This window comes from Pleurodeles waltl, chromosome 4_1 (genome assembly GCF_031143425.1).
Source record: "Pleurodeles waltl isolate 20211129_DDA chromosome 4_1, aPleWal1.hap1.20221129, whole genome shotgun sequence".
In the NCBI taxonomy this organism is placed as follows: domain Eukaryota; kingdom Metazoa; phylum Chordata; class Amphibia; order Caudata; family Salamandridae; genus Pleurodeles; species Pleurodeles waltl.
The window spans coordinates 277441206-277465609 of record NC_090442.1 but is presented as its reverse complement, the minus strand read 5'-3'; the positions used below and the strand labels follow the sequence as shown (position 1 = coordinate 277465609).

The window sequence follows — 24404 nt, the reverse complement described above, 5'->3', positions numbered from 1 at the left end:
TAACGTTCTTCAGGGTCTGTAATAGCCCTGTGTAATTGGAAGAGGACTTACTGATCCTAATAATAGCGCCCGCAAAAATTCAGAGTAAGTTGTAGCTAGAGCTGGCCCCTCTAGTGCCTCCAAAGAGCACAGCCCCTACCTCTTTACGATGGGTTTCTCGGAGGAACATAATATGCACTCCTCCATGTTTCTAATAAGACAGTACGTCTAGAGGGGGAAGAAAGCCCCCGCACAATCCACCTAAGTAACACCAGGAGACCCCATCATCCATTCCTCCTGAAACGAGGTGTACCCCACGTACCAAACACTCAGCGCCTCCACCTGATGCTCTACGTCACCAACAGACAAAAAAGGGCACAACAAAATAGTGCAATAAACAAATAAATCCCTCAACACCTCCCAAGGACTGAGACATACAACCATCCTGCCAAAACAGCACACCACACAGGGGCCAGCTAGGAGCCAACTATCGGCCATTAGTCCAACTGGGAACATAACAGAAGAGTATGCATGGGGAAGGAGCTGCCAGCAAGAGGTGGAAGACCAACACTCAAGAAATATAACAGTACAATAGGATACCAACTAAATAGAAGTGAAGAAATCACACATGGACAATTAGCCATATAACCAACCTGCCCTCATAATGCAGTAGAGGAACAATATAGAACATCCATTTAGTGCCTGGGTGGGCACCTCAGTCATCCACTGACCCTGGACGGCCCCCATTCCCTGGCAGAGTGTTTGTGACCTGGAGTAACAGAGTCCTCTCAGTCTGGAGCAGAGGAGCACACTCAACGGATGGGTGCCGAAAGGTGTCCTTGCCAGCCCCCAGAGAGGCAGCAGTTTCAACCACCCTCGACTGCTCCGGTGCCACTTGCATCTTAGTAGGGCAAGTTGCCCCCCCACCCCCCAATTGTTGTCACCTGGGACGTAAAGGATGTTTTATCTCAGGCATCTCAGGACACACAGTGCAGTTGTCCCATGCTGCAGACAGATCTGTGAAGAAATGCACCTTATCTGCAGTCTGAACATGCAGCTGAGTGGGGAAAAGCAAAGAGTAAAGCAGACCCAAGTCGAGTAGCTTCATCTTCACTACCAGAAATGACGCCCTCTGTGTTTAAACCTGAAGGGTAAAGTCAGGGTACAGAGCTAGACTGGCATTGTCTAAGGCCATGTGCATGGGCCTGCTGCAGGAGATGATCGCGGTCCCAGAAGTGTAGGAGACGAGCAACCATGGGATGAAGTGGGGCCCCAGGGCGGGGCATTTGTGCTGGCACCCTGTGCGCACATTCAAACACATAGAATCTGGACAGGCCCTCCAGAGCCACTACCTCCTTTAACCAAGTCTCCAAGTAAGCCAGTCACCCTCAGCATGCTTGGACAGCCCTACAATGCAAACGTTATTGCGATGGGCCTGCTCCTCCTGATCACCAAGCCTGACATCGAGTCTGTATCTCAAGAGACATGATGCAATAGTCCACTGACTGCACAGGCATCAGGGTCTGCACAGTGTCTCGAGGGTAGGGACCCACTCTTAGACCTTACGTGTGTGCCCTTGAATAAGGACCAGCTCTATGGACAGGGAGTCAAATCTTACCCTCCAAGCTTTCCACGGAAGTGTCAATAGCAGCTTAAAGTTTTTCAAACTTGTCATCCATGTACATCATATCTTCACCGCCACCGTCCTGCTTGACCCCCTGCCTGGGGGGCGCTTGTGGTCGCATCATGGTTAGTGCATTGAGTGCGCCCCATGACCACACCAAGAAGGGCCAAGGGAGTGTCAGAATCAGGGATGCCACACTCCACTATCCGTCTGCAAGTTCAATCAGGTGTGCCCCAGGTGATAAAAACCCCCATGGGCTGCCCACCTGATGCTGTGGTAGACCAGGAGGGTGTAATTGATCATGTACAGGACAGTAAGCCTCACAATGCAGCTCACTGAGCGTACAAGTGTGATCAGCCAGCCAAATCCCTGTGGTGTCAAAGTAGGGCAGGAGTTTTGCCTCGGCAGGACCTCCCCAAAACCCCCAACAGCTGCCAAGAGTCCAGGATAGTAGCCTGAGAAATCTCTCATCAATGAGAGGAGCCAGTAACACCCGAAACAATCCTTGAATAGTGAACAAGGAGTTGCATTATTGTGGGGCAGAGGCCTCTGTTCAAGGTGTAGTACATGAGGAGCCAATAGTGATAGGTCACCTCTGGGCCAAAACCAAGGTAATGAGGGAAATCTGCATAGTCCAGACACTAGGACCCACACCGTGCCCCATTGTCCAGGTAGCCCCCTCAAGAACAGGGAGGTAAGGCCTCCAGGCCAAAGACGGGCCGGAGATTACTCCAGTGAATTCTTCCCTATGTCAGTATAGCTGCTTCGTGCCTGCACCCCAATTTCAACTCACCTCCACATCCAGACAGGGAGAGGGAGCCAACAGCATGCCGTCTCATAGTGGCAACAAGGGTGTTCACAGCAGCCTCTTTCCGCATGGGTCCGCCAACACGTATAACGCTAATGACTGGGCGCGGGCAACCTCTGCACGCCGGCACCACCCTCTGTGGGGCTGTGGGGGTCCACAGCCTTGCGAAACACCATTCAGCAAGATCAGGTAGGGGGCACCAGCCCCACGAGGCTCCCTGCCATGGTCAAGATTTAGTGTGACCGCCTCTAACAAAGCTGTGACAGCATCTAGTTCAGCTACGGTGCTGGAGACGAGATTTTGCTGTGGCTGCTCGCTTGGGTCCTTCGCTCTGAGTGACATTCGAGCACTACCCTGGGGTCCCAGATGTCTAAGAAGGGCTCCTCGTTGGAGCGGAGAGGAGACACCTGCTGACCATGGCCAGGGGAACTGTGGGTGCATTCTCAAGGCATGTCAGCTGGCTACGTCCCATCAAGAGTTTATATTTTCTTGAGGCTATATGGCCCAATCCGGAGAGGCATCTGATTAGAGTAATTAAATTGCATAGGGGTGGTTTCTTTATTTTACTGAAAAACACTTTAAGTTTGAGGAATTTGTAGAACTCTATGTTTAGTAGGTTAGGTGTTCTGTAGCAACAATGCAAAGCTTGTGATATTGTCAGGGGGCCCTATGTCTTTGATGTATACTATTTCTTTCCAAATCCAATCTATCTAGACAATTGTTTTCCCATCTATTTATTTAGCAGGCTACCCCAAAGGCAGACATGGGTTGATCCTTTTAGATAATTGGCAGATATTTTATCAAGGTATTTGAGTGTCCATATAAATTCAATATGTTGGAGGAGTGATCAGCTTAAGTGTTTGGGCAGGACTTTTCCCAATTTGGACCCACAGTGGAGCAGTTACTGGGGGAGGGGGGGTGCATTCTGTAGCCAGTGTGAAGCTTGTATTATTAAGAATGCTATTTAGAAATCTGAAAAAGTTTTGAAGGCTACAGAAGCTTTGTGTTTCAATAATGCTTGTTATATGCATTGGGATTATAGCTTTGTTCTTTTGCATTATAACTGTAGCAACATTCTTGTCAAGTGTTTTACACACATTTTGGGATAGTTGCAAGGGGAACATGCTTGTGATTAAACTGACTTGCTAGGCATTCATCATTTTAGCGCTTGCCAATCTACCCCACCATGTAATAAAGTTTGTTGACCATGTATGTACATTTTTTTGGATGGATTTTTGTCAGTAGAATTTTTTCCATGGAGCAGGGAGCAGTAAACAAACCGACTTGTGCCCACTAAATTACATCTTTTCCAGATTTAAATCTTCTTGAAACAATGCTGAAATAGGAGATCATTCTTTGGAAGGATTTTACACTTGTCCATGTGAGGATAGCTAATGAACTGGGACCCATTTGGGGACTAGGAGACCTTAATGTCACAGTTGACAGGCATTTGCAGGAACTGAGGCATTTGACTGAAGCCTGATATAGCCTGTCAGGCTTGAAAATCTTGAGAAACTACCACTATGACAGCTGGATGCTGTGTAGGATACAGCTCCTCTCCATGATCCAGATAGTTCACAGAGTGAACAGGCTGTTTGGAGCTTGGAGCCTGAAGATCTTTTCACATGCACTGGATGTGTTTCAGTCCCTCACAGACCTTGTCTGTCCCACAAAAAGTACCTAAAAGGAGACCAGTAAACATGCTTTGCGGCTCTCTCACCCGTACCCAAATAATGTGCAGATCATAGATAAACGCTTGGTATCTGTAGTGTTTTAACAAGAGTAAAGGATGACTGTCTCCAGCAGAAGTGCCTTGCCGATATTGTAGTTTTAGTCGAGATAACTCAATAGGGATCTTGGTGTTATACCGGCATAAAAATAGACAAGACCTCTCTTAAAATGTTTTGCTGAACACAAGACATAATTGGAAGCAAGTTAAAAAATATATGAACCTCTTTAGGCATACCTGGGAGAAATAGGCAGATCAGTCTCTAGCCAGCACATCACTTGCACTGCCAAAGAACAGATCCAAGGAATATGATGATGGATAAGGTCTACTGGAACCATAGTCTGCCCAATCCCCTTTATGGGTAGCGCAAAAGAGAGACTAGGTCAATCTAGCAGTCCTCATCTACTTCCAACCGCCATGGAATTGACTTTAGAAGGTGAAGTGGTTTGAGCTTAAAAGAGAGCAAATGCTAAAGTGCAGTTTAAGTCAATGGAAATGTATGCTGTAACTTGCTTCAAATTAGCTCAAATGATTTTGTATTCACAATTATTTAATTAGGCGATACTTTGAATACAAAGCATAAATCAGTTTGTGAACGTTACTGTTTTACTGGTGTTTAAAATAGAAATCAAAACAATATGCTTCAATTTGTGTCATTATATAAAAATTATTTTCACAAATATTGGAATTTCATTGATTAGAAAATAGCTCTTGTCCCTCCACCCAGCCTCATTGAGAGGTAAGCATAAGGATAGTAAAGGTAATTTCCTCAACCAAATTACTTACAAAATCAACTTCAGATTTAAAGTGGTACGGCACCTTACCTTTTTCTAAGGAAACTGTTTTTTTTCCATTTTGTAGAACTTAAGAAGAATAAAAAATGTATTACAAATATTCTGTATAGTTTTCATAGTTCACCAAAGAAAAGTTATGAAAATTATTTTCTGACAGATAAACATGCGAGGGCTATTTAAGCTGTTTGTCACATATCAAATTTCATAATAAATTTGTTTATATTCTTGAACTTACACATGAACACTGTTGCGAGGTAAGCTCTTTCATTAATATTTTACAAGGGAAACAAGAAGTTCCTGCATTTTGAACTGACAACTCCCATAATCTTAGTTAAATCACTTCTTATTTACATATACAATAGAATACCTCCCAAACACTAGTATATTTAGCTGTAAATTCAAAAACACAAATGTTTCCCATCAGTCCTTCATAACCATTCCTGAACCTTCAAACTACTATTTATTAAATTTTAAACAAGTTTACAGATCTAGAAAAAACAGCACTTTATGCATTTTTCCAGCAGGGAGAAAGCCTGAGTGGATACATCTTGACTGAACTGCATTGGATCAGTCATCAGTGCAATTTAGTTCATGATACCCATATAAGTACATAGCATTAAAATAAGACTTACTATAAACACTGCTCCTCTTTCTATTATTGGTTCATATTGGCCCCAACATCTTATTACCAAATCTCTACAAAAACTTTGGTTGACAAGAAATTTACTGGAAATTTAATTTCTGGGCAACCACTCCTAGCAGGAGGAAACATCCGGTTATCTCTGCTGTATGCCTCTGCCACAATTCAAACCACGGTGCAATGGGAACAGGGCTCACAGCTGAGCAGAAGATGCATCATGGATTGAAGTGGAAGGAGTTTAAGGTTTGATAAACAAAATAATCTTTGTTTACATTCTCTATTTCGGAATACTACTCAGTAAAACAAGATCACAGACCAGAAAATATATTTGCTAGGTGAACCCATGTAGGATCAATGAAAAAACTGCAAACAGAATGCAACCCTGCCAAAGGAGGCATCAACCCAACTGCTAATATCTGGACAGCAACAGGAGCAGAATCCAAGGAATGTGTACAAATGAGACCTTGGTACTGGCGAATCTGAAAAGAAGTGTCTCACGAGTTGATGTTATTAACAGCATACAAAGTGAATTGTCCACAGGGTGTAAGGTTAGAAGGTGGTATCTTGCACTCAGGTACAGTACTCAAAATTTCAAAGCAGAAAGGAGCCAGAAGTTGCAATACATATATTCACACCTTTAGCTTTGATTAGGAATACTGCCTTTTAAATTTTAACAGATAAATCCTCTAGAACTTCTACAATCTCAGCCAAAACAACACCAGGAATACTATGCAGTACCCAGAGGCATAAATAATTGCCTTTTTAAAGTCTCCTCAGCTGACATGATCTGCTGTCTAACTAAGCACCTGATGTGCGGCATCATAGCTAATAACTAAGCTGAAGAAAAGACAAGTTTGAAACACGACTACAGGCACAATTTTGAGTTGTTCTAAAATAGAAGAGGATCTAGAATGTTTATGAAGGAAATGTTCACTTTTTCTCCTTATATGTTCTTTTATGTTCTACTAACCAGCTGTGAAAATATCAAGCAGCTTATGTTTGATGTAGAAACCTGAAAGCTTCCAACCATTCTCAAACTACATAATATAGTCGAGGTGTTTTTGCCAATGACCCAAACGTCCTTGCCACAAACTCCTTGATTACATTGTACCTAGGGTTAAAAATGCTCTTTGACGATTTACAGTATCTGAGTGAGACCACATTTTGTCAATTTTTAACATTCTGTATGTTTAAATCTTTTAACTAGCAGATTCATCACACAAATAAAGGATACACTTAAAGATCATATTAAGCCGTCACCTCTTTAAATGGTCCTGCCAAGAAAGTTCAGTTGGTACCTACAGTCACAATTAGAATAGTACTGTGTCAAATTCAAAATAGGTCCTTCCTCGGTATATAGATAAAGGTGGTATATCACCCTCCCTGGCTCAACTGAAACATTAGGTTAAGGACAGTGGACAAACCATGAAATCAGAATAGTAAAATACTTAAACAAGAACTGACCCTTCCCCCCCTTCTCACCCTTTTAAAAGAGATATTCCCAATGTCCACAACCATCAGATGTGAACAAATGTCTCACTCGCCTGGTGTGCCATAGACCACTTGCATTGTCACCCGGTGTCATCCTCCAGGCTCCACAGAAAGGCACTTGCAACATCCACTTGGGAGAAAATAAATTTCTTCCCTCCACGCGGCACCTTCAATTTCACTTGGGAAAACCTTCAAGTATTTCCCATCCATCCTCACCGGTTTCTCTGCATCAGTAATTCCAAACTACCCTGCAGATCGCACTTCCACTATTACTGCACTTCCTGATGTAGATCCAGGCTTCTACAATTTCAAAGTGAGTCTGTACGTGCCCAAGATCACACCATGTGCTGATCATTCAAACCACAAAATATGGAAGAAGCACTCAGTACACGTCAATCTAAATATTTTATAACCCGAGCAAAATATACAGTAAAACACATAGGTAAATCTTGTGCAAAAGTCCAATTTGTTGGCTATAAATAGGAATTCAATTTGTTGGTTTCAAGATACCACGGACAACTGTATAAGTATATCTTAAAACTTGCAATTTATTTCCTTCTTGTCAAACATAAAAAGAACATGGACACAGACAATGTATTTCGCCCCATAAACAGCGGACGTCTTCAGGGCACAAAAGTTAATTCGTCATTGTTGAAGTGTAGTTCATTTGCTTTTTCCCCATCAATGTGGTAACACGAGTCTCCTCTTATTTCAAAATCCAGGACCAGAGTAAAGAACATGTGTGTAAAGACAGATAGCACCTCACCAATACGCCCTTTGCAGTCACTAGGTGCGGAGGAGAGTGTAGAAATAAGTGTCCTTCAGAGCAGTCATGAAGTTGAATTGGTGCAGCAATGGAATAACGTCCTTATAGGGTTGTCATATGGAAGTGCTCCAACAGGATGTACCCTTTGAAGGGCATAAGATCAAGGGCTGGCCTGGGAGAGCCATCCTTCTTGGGAATGATGAAGTTCTTAGCTTTATAAAGGCATTTGTTCTATGGCACCTTTGAGGAGAAGCGTCGGAACCTTTTCATAAAGAAAGGAGTTGCTCCGGGGTTAGGGTGTGCATGGGGTGGTATGGTTAGTGAAGTTCAGGCAATAACCTTGTTCTATTATTGTGAGGACCCATTTGTCTAATGTGATGTCCTCCTTTGTGGAGAGAAAACTGTGAGCTTCTCTACACCTCTACCCTTGTTGGAATTATAGCCCCTGAAAGATCTCAGTGTTTATCCTCTAGCCCCTTGATAATAGATCTTTTGCTGGCTCTTATATGACTGAGTATGGTCAGGAATGGTGGTCATGAATCCCCCCTCTTTAGTGAACCTTGAGACGACCCTCCTGGTGGATGAAGTCCATCACTGGAGGTCTTTTAGATTTTTTCGAGCACCTCATCAACCTGCGGTCTGAAGAGATGCTCACCATCAAATGGCAGGTTGATAAGATGTTGCTGGACTGGTGGCTTAAAGCCGGTTATGCAAAGCCCCAAGAGTGATGGCGCATGACCAAGATGCTCACCCTCCTGGTAGCAGTGTCAGCGGCATCAAGGGCACGGTACATTGTGGTGTACGAAATTGTTTTTCCTTGTGTCACAATTTCCTCTCCCTGCTTCCTGAACTGCTCAGGGAGATGCTGGATGAGCTCCTACAACTTATTCCACTGAGCCCTTTCATACCTTGCAAAAAGGCTGATAGAATTGGCAATCCGCCAGTGTGTGGCCACCCTGACTCCTATCCTCTTGCCTACTGCGTCTATGCCCTTGCTCTCTATCAGGTGGCGGGACGTTACTTTTGACTTGCATAGAGGCCCGCTAATTGACAGCATTCACCATCAGAAGATCATGGTCCCTCATGTATAAGGGTAGGATGGATTGGGCTTAAAACTCTTCAACCTCTTCTCTAAATGAGATATAAATACCCTGTCATCCCATCTAGAAAAGGAAGTAAATGTATGAAATGCTATTATTTAGAGAACATTTTGAAGACAAAATCCTCCTCTTCGGGGTGGGAGGGGAAAGGGGGGGGTTAATAGGTAGCCATGTCTATTGTGATATGTGATGGTACCATCTTGGAAAAGCCTTGACAGACACATGCTCTAAATGTGGATCCCCTGGTGAATCAATATCTTCCCATGGATCATCTCTAGGTTGAGGGCGGTGAGGATCCCCATACTCGTGTGAAGGGCTGTTTTGGCTCCCCTGCTCTGAATAGGAATGTGACAAATCTGGTGGAGATGAAGAAGAAGGAGGGGGACGAGGTGGAGGAGAAAGTGGAAGAATTGGTGAAGGAGGCAGAGCTGGTGGAGGAGGTGAAGGGGAGCAAAAGGAGGAGGGCTAGCAGCCATGTCCTTATACTTTGTTGGGGTTGGTAAAGTCTCTGAAAGATGTTCGTCCTCAAAGGTGAGTCTCCTCTTCCTTGGAAAGGTGTCTGTAGTCTCTAGTGGAGAGACTTTGGCAGCGATTTTCCCTGTTTGAGGGTAAATAAACAGCATTTTCTGTTTTTTTTGTTGAGTTGTTCCCGAAGTTTCTTGTGAAATGGCCTCTCTGAATAATCAGAGCCAGTTGTAAAAGGAGGTCTTGACACCAGAACTGTTTTCGCGCAGAAGCAGGCACAGTTGTTAATGGTATCTTTGGACAAAGGGTGGCAGTGTTTGTCAATGCAAGAAGGCCTCTTAGGATACGAAAGCTGATGGGGAATCCTATGGCCTTTGGGGGATCCCGTTTCATCTCTGATGCCTTCCAGGTGTGCTGGCTAGAGCCCATGGCTGGTGGAGGGCCTGAGAGTGGCTGTTTCTTCTGCACAGGGCTGGAGGTCCGTTCTTTCTATTGAGAGTTGTGCTCTGGGTCAGGGTCTTTTATGATACTTGCAGTGTGCTTCAGATTCAACCATTCTCACTAGCCTGGTAGTGGTCTGTGTAATTCAGCTTCAGTGGATGAAGCACCCTTGTTCTTCCTCCTCATCAGTGTCTGATGCACCAGAGGCAATGAACTCTGGGCTGGGATGGTGGGTGGGAACACCCAAAGATTTGAAGTCCTTTTCAGCACTGAGGGAGTCCGCTTACCTGAGGAAATTCAGGCTTCTTCAGCCACTTGTCTCTGCATCCTAATATGGGCCCAAATGTTGATACCAAAGACTCCTTTTACACCTATGACGCACACTTGGCGTCCCTATGCCTGTGGAGAGAGGCAAAAGTTGCACAGGCTGTGGAGGTCACCCCAGGGATACTTAGGCCTGCAATGAGGGCAATTCCTTAAGATGGTCTGTTCCATCACCCACCACACATGGGCATTTTCTGACATCGAAGATGGAAGGCCAATAGCACAGGGCCAAAAAAGGGCACCTGAGTGTCAGGGACCCAACATTATGCTACGGTTTCCCAACAAGAAAATACAGATTGATAATGGGACAGCCTTTCTCGGAGCAGGTCGCTGACAGAAAACAATGAGGACCCAAAGCATGAAAGCAGCACAAATCAAATCTAGGATTCCAGTCAGTCCATGTCCAAACCAGACAGAGGAGAAAAACAATCTAACAACTGAGTCAGTGCCCATGTGCATTTCAGCTAAGGGAAGAGTCATACATGACCCTGTAATACAAAAGAACATCTTCGAACAAAAACAACTTGCAATGTTCGCGCCCGATACTACTAGCAGGAGCATGCAGAGCATGTGTATCTACAGCCACACATTACAAACACAAATTAGGCTGTTTCTAATCTGAGAATATTGCCTGTCATTTCAACTGATGTTACACAGGAGCAACATTGTCATTCCTATGCACTTAAGGATGCTGCAAAGTACAATGTCCTAACCTGTTGACATTAATAACTGCTTCTGTTTATGTGGTATATGAGAGTTTAAAAATAACCCTATGAAGTTAATGTGAAGTTTGCTCACCTCCTTTGACCACAAATTATAAATGCAATGGTCTCCGGAGCAATATCCGAAACAGAACACTGGTAGATTGTTAATACAATTACCTAATAAAGAGGCTTTAAAATCAGGATGGAGCAGGCAGCTGTAGTCAATGTGAGTGGATGGCACTAGTGACAGCTGGGTGAGCAGAAGGCGAGAGACAGCAGAAGGCACTTGTAGGCAGTATAGGGAGATGGTACAAGAGTGCTGCAAGAGGCAGCATTGGTGGGTTGCCTAAGGAGGCAACAATGGCATGCAACACGAAGAGAAAACACTGGCGAGAAATATGACAAGCCTGATATTTTAGCGAGTGCAAGCAGCTCGCTTTCTACTTAAATGTAATGTGAACAATCAACACTTCTCGAAAACATAAGAAGCTGGCACTAGCGGGAGAAAAAGGGCAGGCAGAGGTGGGAGATTCAAGAGCACGCACTAGTGACCAGCCTGAGGAAAGGGAGCTGGAAAACTCTGAGAAGAGCTGACACTGACTGGCAATGTGAGGAGTCAGTGATCAGTCCGAGAATCTAGCACTCATGGGTAGTGCGAGGGAGGTAGCAATGGTTGACAGTAAGGATGGGGATGTTAAGAACGCTTTCCTAGAGATTGTCATTTTTGTTAAAGCCAGTCTGACACACAACCCAGTGAGATCGATTAGGAACCATAATGGATGGGTTGATTCCAACCCTAGGAAAGCTTTAAGATATCTGAAGGAGGCTGAGTAAGTAATGAAGTAGCAGCATGTAGGTGGCATATAACAATGCACTGGCAAATAAGAAGCAGGAAATTAAATCAGAGGCTTTGACAGCAATAATTAATGTCAGCAGATGTTAAGGTAGCGGTGCTTTTTGGCAAATTGTTAATAATCAATATTTTAAAGATTCTGCTGCTCCAACAATCGAAGTTGCCACACCCCAGAAGACTGGGTGGCACACTTTTCTAGTATTTATGCCCAGGACTCCATGGGTGCACACAAGTGGAATAGAAAGCAATTTGGAGATAATGTACATGTTAAGGGGAACCTCCCTCCTCTTTCTTTTTACATTAGAGTAAGTCCTGGGTGGTATTAATGGATCACTCAGTGTGAAGGCCTTGGGCCCAGATGGCATGCCAGTCGATCTCTTAAGAGTACTTTGTAACTGTGGGGGCCATTACTGATTAATGTTTTAAAAGTGTTCTATGGAATAGGCCCCTTTGAATCTTGGTCCACCTCCCTGATTTTTCATATCCAACTTGTTATCCACCCACTTCCTTTTTCAACTAATTATTAAAGGTGGCAGAGGAAAACTGTGTTATGGTAACAAATCAATTTGGCGTCAGAAAGAGGGAGAGTACTGTAGAACAGTCTCGTAATTTGAGTTTATTTATTGGTAAATATGCTACAGCAAGGAGAGGGCCTGTCTAAGTAGCATTTATGGACCTCTACAGTACATTTGATTCCATAAATAATGATAAACTACGGCCTTTGATGATTAAGGTGGGTGTTGATTTATATTTAGTGACTTTTTAGGCACATCTATGTGACTGTTAAGGCCAGATTCAGTTTCGGAATTGTCAGAGAATGCACCTGATATTAAAAGGGGAGGGGTATGGCCTGGCATTGTCATTGCCTCCTTTTTTATTCACTCTTTATATTAATAATCTCAGCAGGGTCTTAGAAAAGAAAGGTTATGATGTTCCACAGATCAGCCAAAAAGCCATATGGCTATTCTATTGTATGTGAATGATGCAGTACTTATGGCATGCACCCCAAATGGATTACAGAACTTGCTTCATCATTTTAGGGAATATAGGGCAGAGATAGATCTAAGAGGTAACTTGTCTAGAACTTTCATTACAAAATGTGGGTTTAAGGCCGATACATGTAAGCTTGCAATATCTCCCACCTTCTCTTACCTAGGTTTACTGTTTGATGGTTATGGAAACAGCTTGTTTACATTCATACCCTTACTGATGAACAAATCTACTGCAGGGCTCAACAGATTTGCAGCCAGTTTGCGGATGGGGTCAGTCAAAGGGTTCTGTACTATCTATAAAGCAAAATGTACCTCACTGACAAGATGGGACTGGTGTATGGGGCTATGCTAACACGGAAGCGGAGCAAAAAGGTTTAGAAGTGTCCATCACTAAAAATAAGATATAAAGGGCCATTTTAAAGCTGAATCTGTCCAAGTCCTAAGGCCCGGATCACTTCTTGCCAGGTTTTTACAGTTACTGCTAATTTGAGTGAAACTATTTTATGAAGTTGCCTTCACCAAATCGACTTCTGCCTCAATGAGACGATCCGCCATTTTGATTATATATAACTAAGCCAAGTCACCCAATTCTGCACTGTATAGCACCTCTCACTTCCAGACCTCCAGTGCGGGGGGGGCATGGGTGCCTTCCATCTCATAGTTAATGCCCTCTTGGCTAATAACTGCAAACTTTGTGGCAAATGTACACATCTTAAATTGTGTGTATATCCATAATAACTTATCTTCTATGTTCCCCATTGCGTCGCAGGTGCTGCGTGGCCGATGTAACACAGGGCTGCTCCACAGTATATTCAGCAAATTTCCTGTTTCATCTCTGCAACTGAGGCAGTCAGGAAGAGGCTCTGGGTATTTTTGACCAATCTTGTATGAGGGGAGGTACACCCTGTACAATATGTTGAGCTGGATTAACTAAGGTGGGCAACACAGGACACTTTCACAGAAATGTGCCTTGTTTTGACAATAGCAAGCCTTGGTGGGGGGCAGGGGGGTGGCGGAAGGTCTAGATTTGCCAACGTAGAAAGGCAAAATAGAATGCTGGGCTGCAGTGTTAGTACCACAGTGCCGTGGATAAGCTGAACATGACCAGCACGGCTGCATGCAAAGAAACGGAAATGCTTTTTGGAACATTAATGATATGTGATGCTCACTAACAATCAATGAGAAAAAATAGTGAAGGCTACTCTGTCCAAAGCAATCTCTTATCATGCCTTTCAGGGACTGCAAGAACCTTAGCACCTTCTGGTTAACAACTTTTCTGGCTCTCTCAAAGGTGGTATAACTATGCTCGGAAAAAAAGTTAGTACTCCTGAATCCAAGAAGAAAAGACTCATACACAAGTACATAGCAGAGCAGCTAAACACAACATGAGGCTTGTGGCAACATGAGGAGTATCTGTTTATATAAAATGAGCTATAAACATTGTTCAACTAGTATGAGTTTAGTTAATTTAAAATATCCCATAGTTGTAATCACATTTCTCTAGTGAAGGCTGAAAACACACATAATTGTATGTGAGGTGTAATAATAAGAAAACGTTGTACTGGATAACTAGAATAAATAGGAGACTGCGGCAAAGGTGACAATGTACAAGATGCAGGCCCAACAACAGCAATAGGGAGGCTATAGAAATTAACACTGTGCACCACAGCCACTCAAACACTATCAGAAACAAAGGTGACCAGGACTGGCTTACCTGTTGTGCTTGTTTTGTGATACTTGCTCCCCTGTCTGGTTGATGCCGGTGAGGGTGACCCCGTCTGCAGGCTTCTTCTTCTCCCGCCTACTGAGAGTACGATTTAGATCAGCGGACCACTCCTATAATCAAACCGGAAAATGTGGTAAAGCACAGTTTTACAAAATGTCATTGTTCCATTAGCAGCTCCACTGTGTGGTCACAACTGATGCAAAAACCTGTTGCTATATGCAAATTCATTTTAATGGCGTATAGAACGTCTTTGCAAATCTCCCTCAACAGTTTACAAAGCAGAAGTAGATGGCGAAACTAGTCTGTCATGCTTAAAGAGAATGTGCACAGTGTTAAGCTTTTTTTAAACACACTTTTCTGGTGAACCAGAAAGTATGCAGAAAACAACAACTAGGCACTGCAGCACTAGACTTATATCCATGGGGACACATGAAATGGAGGCTGGCGATGGGTACACAAAGCAAAAACAGTCAAAAGCCAAGAGGTCTTGGAAACACAAAGCACGGAAGCATAAACGGCAGGTGGGATTCAGAAGTACAACACAGGCATTTCTGAAGTGCAGGCTGGTTTGGCGTAGTGGGGCATACAGACCTGGGAGGGTATTAAAAAGACAGTGTGCGCTTTGTAGTAGCACAATGTCAAGGAGTGCACAATGTAAGATGGGCTCAAACACAACGGTTGGGTCCATAAAAAGCTGGTTGAATCTGGGAACGAAGCATGGTCTTGAGGAAACATTGTGTATTGCGCAGAATGCAGAAATGCAAAAGGATGGAAAACATGGCAATAGCACAAGGACATTTCACATATCTCACTGAAGATGGCTTGTGTGGACAAGTGAGGAACAGATTCTGAATGATCACTACACAGCCACAGTATCATTCTTCCTCACAGTGTTGCGCCGCACCGCGCGGCGCGAGCCGAGCGTTCGGCACAAGCCGCGCGTTCGGCTCGGGCCGCGCTTCGCGTCTTTAAAACGCGGCGCGCCCCGAGCCTTTCCTGCACCCTACGAGGCCCCAAGGCTTACTTGGGGCCTCGCTCTGCTCTCTCCCTCCGTTTTGTTGGGGTCTCCTGACCCCTCTTACCTGTTTGGGCTCCTTTTCTTCTTTCTTCTGTCTTCTTTCTTTTTGGGTCTGTTTCTTGCTCTTTCCTTTATGTCTTTTCCCCTTCCCAGGTTACCCTTGTCTTCCCAGCATTCCTCCTTCCCTATTCTCTATGGTTTCTGCTCCAGTCTATTCTATCTACTTTTCCCTATCTAAGATGGTGTCCTTTTCTTCCTGTGGGTCACTTCCTGTTTTATGATATTTAAGGGTGGTGTTTTCTTCTCCTCTTTGCGCTGCAACACTCTCTGTTCAGTTAGTGTCCTCGCTCCTGATTTCCTAGCCTTTGGTTCTGGATTTCGCCATTTCTGTGTTATTACGTCAGTTCTTTTTGATTCCTGTTCCTCTGTTCTTGTTTCAGGAATCCTCTGCGAATCTTCTTTGGAGGTTTTTTCCTCTTCTTCTGAAGGGGTTTTTTCCCTCTGGCGCTACTTTCTCACGGTCACGGTCTGTCCTTGGCGTTCCTTTGCCTACAGCACCGTGGCTACCAGAAAGAGTCGCCCCTTTTTGGGCCAAAGTTGAACTCTCAAGATCCACGCCTCAAGATCTGCAAACTCCAGGCGCAAGCAGCACGTGAGTCGTGACACACAGAGGAGGCTTGGGTAGAATACCCTTAATCAGGATGCAGCGAAAATGCATAATGGAAACTTGTAAAGACAGGAACCAGTGGCACAGACAGACTGGGCAGAGAAAAAAAAAACTTACAGCTTGACTTCGTTGCAAACAGCATTTATCATGCACAGTGGCCCCAGGGCTGACATTACGGTACAATCAGGAGTGCAGAATGCTGCCATTCTGCATATCTACCAATTGAGCCCACCGAGTACCCCCAACGATCAGGACACTATTCTCAATGACTAGTTCCATCTTGAAGAAGGTAAAATCCTAAGGCAAGCCAACATTCATCACTTGCAATTATTCAATGTCTGCCTTCCTCTCCTGTGAGATCTTCTCTTGAAGTTTCACTTCAGTCCAAAGACTGAACACAGTTGCCGCCCTGCGAATATTCGTGTCCATGTTGCCCTAACTGCTTACTCCCTGCAAGTGCACACAGAATCAATGGCCCGTCATGCCACTGAGGTCCATAATTTTGTTGACAACGGCCTTCATGATTTGGATGTGACTGACTGCTACCTCAGAAACTCCTCTTACCCTCCCACTGATGAAGTTATCCATATAATTTTAAACTTTTTAACTCAGTGGCTGTTGGTAATGGAGGTTTGGCTCTGTTTGGATAGCAACATATTCTGATTAGTTGTATAGTAATTAATTCCTAGCACCAGTACGATTGTATTTATAGTTATTGATCATTCTCACAGTATGGGCTGCTTAGGTCTCAAATACTGTGGCTTGCTAAGTCCTTTCTTTGAATCCAGAGTCTTTCTTTCTAGTGTTCCTAAACAATGGACAGAAAATAATTCTGCAGCCCTCTAGGTGGGTTAGTAGAGCAAACTGAAAGTCCTTGGGTCCAAGAAACATATGTAATGTGCCACACAGCCTGAAACCATATCTTTGAGATTGTATTTTCTCTACCAAGTTTCAAGTGTTACATAGACACTACTTTTAATTGGATCAGACTAATTTGCTATATATATATTTTTTAACATTTCTATCTTGTCTCTCTCACGTATTAAGCCTGCTAAATCAACTCCTGAAGTCAAGAACCTCTACCTTCTTAAGACTATGCTTTTTCACTATTCCACGAATGCTGAACCCACACACGAGCTTCTGAAAATGCAGGGTTAAAATGTTGTTCCACTAAAAAAATAAAACTCCAACTATCAATGGTGGTATTAAGGGACTCGATGAGCAGTCCCCGGTTTAGTGTCGACTTCACCGCGTTAGACATTGACAGCTTCCCTATTCTGGATGTGCACACACGGGAGCAAGGCATTATCAAGAACACTGATATTCCCCTCTGTGGCCCATTTAATACCAGCCTTATGTTTAATATCATCGTCCCTAAAATTCAAAAGTGCTGCACTTTTATCAATCATGACGTAACTCTCCCGACTAGCCTGCAGAAATGTACAATACGTGAGGTTAACTAGGTACTCGATGGGACTGTTTCTGATGATCCAGAAAACAGCAGCTCACCTTCTCTGAGCAGCAACTATATTTTATCAACCTCTTTTCTGCAATCCTTGCATTGACTGTTTCTGATCCACAAGTCCTGCTTCAAAGTGCTTTGGTTCAGTATTTAGAACAGTCCAGCACAGTTTGTTTACGTTTCTACCTTTTCTGTTTTGCTTATACCTTAACCCTCCAGTATAATCTGAAAGTGGTTAATCTTAGCACCAATGGCAGTATGGTGGGGGAGAAAGTGTGTTTGGTTGATTTTAGATTGATGGGAATATGGTGTAAATGACTTGGTAAAACGGGAGATTTGGGGGTTTGGGACCCAGGGTCAAGGGACAGTGTTTGGAATTGAGAAACGTCAGTGTTTATATTTTGGGGGTGGGATTCAGATGTTATAAGTTTCGACCCTTTTCAAGCAGAAAGCCTAACTCGTCTGCAGGGGCTATATACCAAATTCCACCTCCAACCAGGCTTTTGATGAAAGGCATGTGATGTAGTTGTACAGGGAAACAAGCATCTCACTCCTATATCTATCCCCCTGTAGATCCCTCACTCCCTGCGTACATTCAGTTATGGAGCGAGCCCCTTCAATTGTTTTTTCAGTGTCAGTCCTAGTGGCAGGTGACTGGGGGAGGGGTGAGACAAAGTGTATGAATTTGCGGACCTTGTTGCAATGTCATTTTAGTACTCACTCCATCCTGTCTGACTACTTCAAATTAAAAAAAGAATGCAAGCTAGAGCTTTATCAACTTTTTGTAGAAAGTCAGTGAAGCCACAACTGATGACAGAAACGTTACTTTTGACCAGTAGTTTTTAAGCTAATGGTGACAGCTACTGTTACTGGCAAACAGTATTTACAAAAAAGAGTTTTTATACTAACGAGTAGAGATGGGGGTTTGTTATTAAACCAATGTTCCTCTTTCTGAAACACAAGACAGTCGATTCTGCGGGTAGGACTCGGACACCAATTCAATAGTGCTCAATCCAGAAATGTATTCTGACGCCAAGGAGAGTTAGGACATTGCTTGCATTATGATTTTCCCAAGTAATCCTGATCCATTTATAATTGTGCTAATAATAAAGCTGCAACCATTAAATGACTTGGTCCTCAAGCAGTATCCTTCCATGCTTCTCCAAAGAATAATTGTTAGGGAAAAGGTGTATCACATTAAGGGGGTCATTCCAACTTCGGCGGGCGGCGGAGGCCGCCCGCCAAAGTTCCCCCGCCAGAAGACCGCACCGCGGTCAAATGACCGCGGCGGTCATTCTGACTTTCCCGCTGGGCGGGCGACCGCCAAAAGGCCGCCCGCCCGCCCAGCGGGAAAGACCCAGCAACGATGAAGCCGGCTCCGAATGGAGCCGGCGGAGTTGCTGGGGTGCGACGGGTGCAGTGGCACCCGTCGCGATTTTCAGTGTCTGCTAAGCAGACACTGAAAATCATTATGGGGCCCTGTTAGGGGGCCCCTGCACTGCCTATGCCAGTGGCATGGGCAGTGCAGGGGCCCCCAGGGGCCCCACGACACCCGTTCCCGCCATCCTGTTCCTGGCAGTAAGAACCGCCAGGAACAGGATGGCGGGAAGGGGGTCGGAATCCCCATGACGGTGCTGCTTGCAGCGCCGCCATGGAGGATTCCTATGGCCAGGGGAAAACCGGCGGGAAACCGCCGGTTTCCCTTTTCTGACCGCGGCTTTACCGCCGCGGTCAGAATTGGCCAGGAAGCACCGCCAGCCTGTTGGCGGTCCTTCCACGGTCGTTGGCCCTGGCGGTCCATGACCACCAGGGTCAGAATGACCCCCTAAGTGTCACTTATCAACACTTTTCCACTAGGATGAGGATTGAGATCGATCTCTATCAAAGAATTGATCAGAGCAAAATAAAAGTAATCTGATAAAACACTAAGGGTCTGATTTAGATATCGGGGGATGGAATACTCAGCCACAAACGTGACGGATATCCTTTCTGCCATATTAAGATCTTCAAAGGATATAATGGAATCGTAACACAGTGGACGAGATATCTGTCACATTTGTGACAGTGGATTCCCCTCCGCCAAGATCTAAATCAGGCCTTAAATGCCTTGGATGATGGACAAGACACGGTGGCAAGTAGTTTGTTTAAAATCTGTGTCGACACCTGGAACTATCACATTTAGCTTAGCGAAACCAGGAGTTGCTACAGAGCCTCCGCTCATGCCAAACCATCTTTGAGCAATCTGAGGCTAGCCACCTTCCCCTCAGAGGACTGTTTAAGGCTTGTGTGTCCTGTGGCGATTTCTTGTCAACAGTACTATTCAATATTATTCTTCCCCCCTCCCAAAGATTATATGAGACTATGACCTAGTCTACCACGTCTCTGCTGACAAAACTCAGCTATGTATAAGCATCAACAAGAAGCAAACCAACACAAAACATTTGGTTTGGAAAGCTTTCTGGCTATCACTTGCTCCTGCACAGCAAAGAGGTTCATAAAATGTACTGGAAGCAAAGTGAGACCTCTATATGCTAAACCAAACACATACATAATAATAATCTCCCATAAACTCTCATCGGACTCTTGAATGACATCAAGCTCTAAAGTCGAAAGCCTAGGAGTCCTTCTTGAATCAAAAACTACCTTTCCCATAATGTGGCCAGTACGTGATACCAGTATATCAACTCACATAAATGTAGTCTCTCTCTTCTTTTTCAGAACCGTCCGGAAGACCTGGGAACCACCATTAGGAGACGTGGCTACCGTAACCCACACACTTACTCACTAATAGCTTCAGTAAACAACAGATCTCCAAAATACACAAAATCTAAAATACTACAGCAACACTAGCAAAATGGTAGAAACCTTGAAAATCACTATGTGACACTGAACTCACTACAGCGGCTTTACACAGCAGCCTACATCAGGTTAAAGACCCTTGGTCTGACGCCCCTATGGTCATCTCTGCAAATTTGGCAAACTCACTGCTGCTTCATGAGTGTCAGGCAACTGGATTCCAAAATTGTCATGGGCATAGGGCCATGTCCAAAGTCAACTATCTCTTTCCTGTTTCTTCCATTTCACCTTTCCTTAAAGACTATACATCACTGGGACAATGCACACCCTCAGCTAGAGCCTGGGGAGACACGGTTGGCCTCCTACAGTAGGCGAGAGGATGCTCAGTTTCTGGCACCACTGGCTACTGGGCGGAACCAGTAACTAAAAAGGGAATGCTACACCTAACAATAATGCTAAAGAACGTGGAAAGGAAAGTCTCAAAAGGCGACACAGAATCCGCTTGTAGGCAGGTGATGGCTACATCCCCAAAGAGGCATAATACTTGGGGACACACCCCCTGCCAATAGCACCCGGATGCAGCTACAGCAGGAATTCCAGTCCATGCTGTATGCAAGGGGAGGAACAGCAAGAGCCACAAGAACAGTCTTCACAAACTTATAAGACACTTGCTGCCCCACAGAAATGCCTATGAATTTCTAAGGAAACAGTGACTGAGAACAGATATCACGTTTCTAAGCATGTACCGGTGTTTGTGCGTCAAGCTGCCTTTTCTTTTTGATCAGCACTTTCGCTTTCCATTCTTTTCTTGCTACAGAAATCCAGAGCACCCAGATAAACTGTGCAGCAAAACAGAATTGGCAACATCTGCGACAAGTTATTCTAAGAGGGCTAAGCCTAAATCTTAGACCACAACTACTGTCATTCAGTATGCTGCAGGTCCCTTACTTTGTGCTTATAATTTCCTCCCCAAATCCTCCTATGTTGCCATCCCTGCCACTGCGGCTTTATGGAATATACGCTCTAGCTGAGTTCACCAGTTAGCACCAGGATTCCTTCTATGATATAAGAGCAATTCTTTTCTACCCGCTCCAGAGAGTCTGCTGATCTCTCCAAGACTGACAAAAGTCATTGACTAAGGCACATGGTCCCCATGAACATCAACAATAAAGCTCAACAAGTACTGGTACAGCCAATAGGTCTGGCTTCAAATGAATGCTGTACGGTAATGTGAAACATCAGAAGTAAATGGCATAGGAATAGGTGTGTACATGCTTGGAAGACAAGAACTGTAGAGTGATATTTGTGTTGGTTAATATGTCAGGTGAAAATTGCACTGTTTAGCCAGACCTAAAAATCCACATAGGTTTATGACTGCCCCCCACCTATCTGTGCTACAGCCAGAGGGAGAAAAAACAAAGTGTCTACTTATCTAAGCTACTCTAATAGCATTACACTGTCATGTGTGTGCCCCTAAAATGCAAAGCTCAGGCATCTGGATAAATAAACAAAATGATCACAGCTGTGTGGTGTGCTGGCGCTTTTTTGTGGGAGCACACAACTTCTGCCCAATCAAAACATGTACTACTGGACATGTGAACTGCCAAGGCAGACCATCAAAACAAACCTTTAGGAAAACAAGACCACAACCGATGTCTTCTGTCACATTCATCATATCTATCGGAAAGAGTGAACAGAGCAGCATGCACAATGGTATGAACTCATCCACTACCCAGTTAGTTTTGCTATTTGACTTAATGCTGGCAGAACTGAACTCTTGTGCTTTAGAATCTCTTTCCACTTTGCAACTGGGAAACTAGTGAATTTGTAACCCAATTAGCTGATCATCCCTTGTTACTTGAAGTGAGATAGTAGCAGTCCTCCACCTGGGATTGGTCCTAGCCATTGTTACTCACTTACGGCTAAGGTGATATTACGATCCCTATATCTTCCCTTTACATAGCAAGATGTCGGCCTAAGACTGCAACTGTGATAACTAAAGTGAAGACAGAACCAGTGATTTCCACAAACCCATTTTGCACACTGTGCACAGGGCTTAAACTGAACCGCAGCAGATATATTTGTACTTTAAAAAGGAGGTTTAGAACACCTCACATTATTTCCCGTGTCTGTACCTGGCTGTGACAAGAACACACAATTCACTGCCAACTTACAATGAAACAGACAATGTGAAAATTATAGGAGCAGAGCTCCTTGCTAATTCAGTTCCAAAATATGGAGATTAAGGTTTCACTTAGTGAACACATTATTACTTCATTGTAGTCCTATTTCTGCACTGTAATGATACTCATTGTAGTCAAATATTAGAATAATCCCCTGCTGTGTGTCGGGACCCTGGGGCACTTAATCTACATAGCATCTCTAAAGAGGGTGTAAAGAGGGAATAAAGATTACCACGTTCAGTGTACTAAAGTACATCCCAACGCAACAGATCATGCTCAATAACAAAGAAACTAGATGCCAGCTAAAGGTTCGTGTTCACAGTCTCAATGGATTCCTGTTGATGCTGAAGTGGCATCACTATTCAGTCAGAAAGGTCCTTGATGTCGAAGCACTCTTATCAATTAACGCCATGCCACTAGACATCGATGAACCTGTCGATGCCAAGGCATTTGACTTTTCAATACTGTATCGCACAGGTCAATGTTCAGATTTTCAAAGTTGTCTGCTTCATCAGTGGCAGAGGTCTTGGCACCACAGGTTACATCCTAGTGCCGATTCTATGTTGGCTCTCTTATCTTTTAGGACCCAGCAGAGGGTCCAGTACAAGCACCTTCCGCCAACACCAGCACCAAGGTTATGGTTTCTACTCTGACTTCGAGGATGTAAATCAGGAAAAGGCCACCTTCTTATTTGAAGTTGCCCTAAAGGACATTTCCTGTGGAGACATCAAGATTGGCCCCATAGGATACACCTCTGCAGGAGTGCCAACCACCAAATATGCATGGGTGTGAGAGGTCACTCCAAGATCAATTTCAAGATTTTCTGTATTGGACTCGGACATTTTGCCTTACTACCTGTAGCTCTGGGCTAGTGGAAAAGTTCCAACACCAGTTACAACCAAAGCTGCATCTCCTCGTCTTATGCAGAGATACAGGCCTCCAGGAACAGACCTGGTCTTACTTTGATTAGACCTTCAATCTGAGTCTCTGTGGTCAAGAAATGTGGTGCTTCAGCTCTGGAAAATATCTGCTGCCCCAGTCAGGCAAGTTAGCGGATGGTTGCTAAAGAGTACGCACTCAAGTCTGCCAGCCTACAGCCATTTTAAGGAGGTATGACCAGGCACTATAGGGGGAATACAAAAGTTCAAAGAAGAAATACCAAAAGAAATACAAGTTTTCTGCAAAGTAGTACAGGAAGGCCTCTTATCTAATCAGGCGATTAGAGCATCAACTGATTCAGCTGATCCAGTAGTGTGAATGTATTGGGAAATAATTATCTTGAGGTCATCTGGATTGTGCTGCCTGCCCTTGAAGGCAGATATCCAATTAAAAATTCTCAACCTCACTTTCTCCAATTCCTTATTTTTAGGGTCACTTAGGGAAAGAGAAGTGGTCCACAGAAAAACAAAGTGGAGATCTTGAAAGCAGGGGGGCTTGGGGAACTAATAAATACCTCAAATATCAATATCACTACAGATACTACCAAGGGCAAACTGTTCAATTCCCTCAATGGCCCTACCAACCCTATCAGCAACAGCAGCAACCACAACCACAGCAGAAGTACTCAGCGCAAAACAAACAATGCTCCAGAGTGCACTCATCCACCAACCTCAATCAGCCCATTTGTGTGGACGGTCTCCATTCAGTCCTGAAAAAGACTTTGCAATCCTCTAACCTGTCCTTCCTACTCTCATACACAACTTCAGTGGGGGTGGTACTATGCAACATTTAAAAGTGTGGCAAAGACTGCGAGCAACAAATGAGGCTTAACTAACGTTCAAGAGGGATATTCTTTGGTGCACAGCAACATTATGGTCCATTATACTGATGTCACACCAAATC

At 44.1% G+C, this 24404-nt stretch overlaps 1 protein-coding gene across 7 annotated transcripts in view; it reads right to left on the bottom strand.

Moving 5' to 3' along the window:
* PACSIN2 (protein kinase C and casein kinase substrate in neurons 2) overlaps positions 1 to 24404 on the bottom strand; it is a 354098-nt gene that overhangs the window by 18348 nt on the left and 311346 nt on the right. For 5 of the 7 annotated variants that reach the window (XM_069228308.1, XM_069228309.1, XM_069228312.1 and 2 more), the window contains 2 exons: positions 14425 to 14546; positions 4965 to 5003 (listed from right to left, as the gene is read on the bottom strand). In XM_069228308.1, coding sequence (XP_069084409.1) covers positions 4965 to 5003; positions 14425 to 14546 — 161 coding nt within the window. The remainder of the gene's footprint in view (positions 1 to 4964; positions 5004 to 14424; positions 14547 to 24404) is intronic. The other 2 variants (XM_069228313.1, XM_069228314.1) reach the window with 1 other exon arrangement.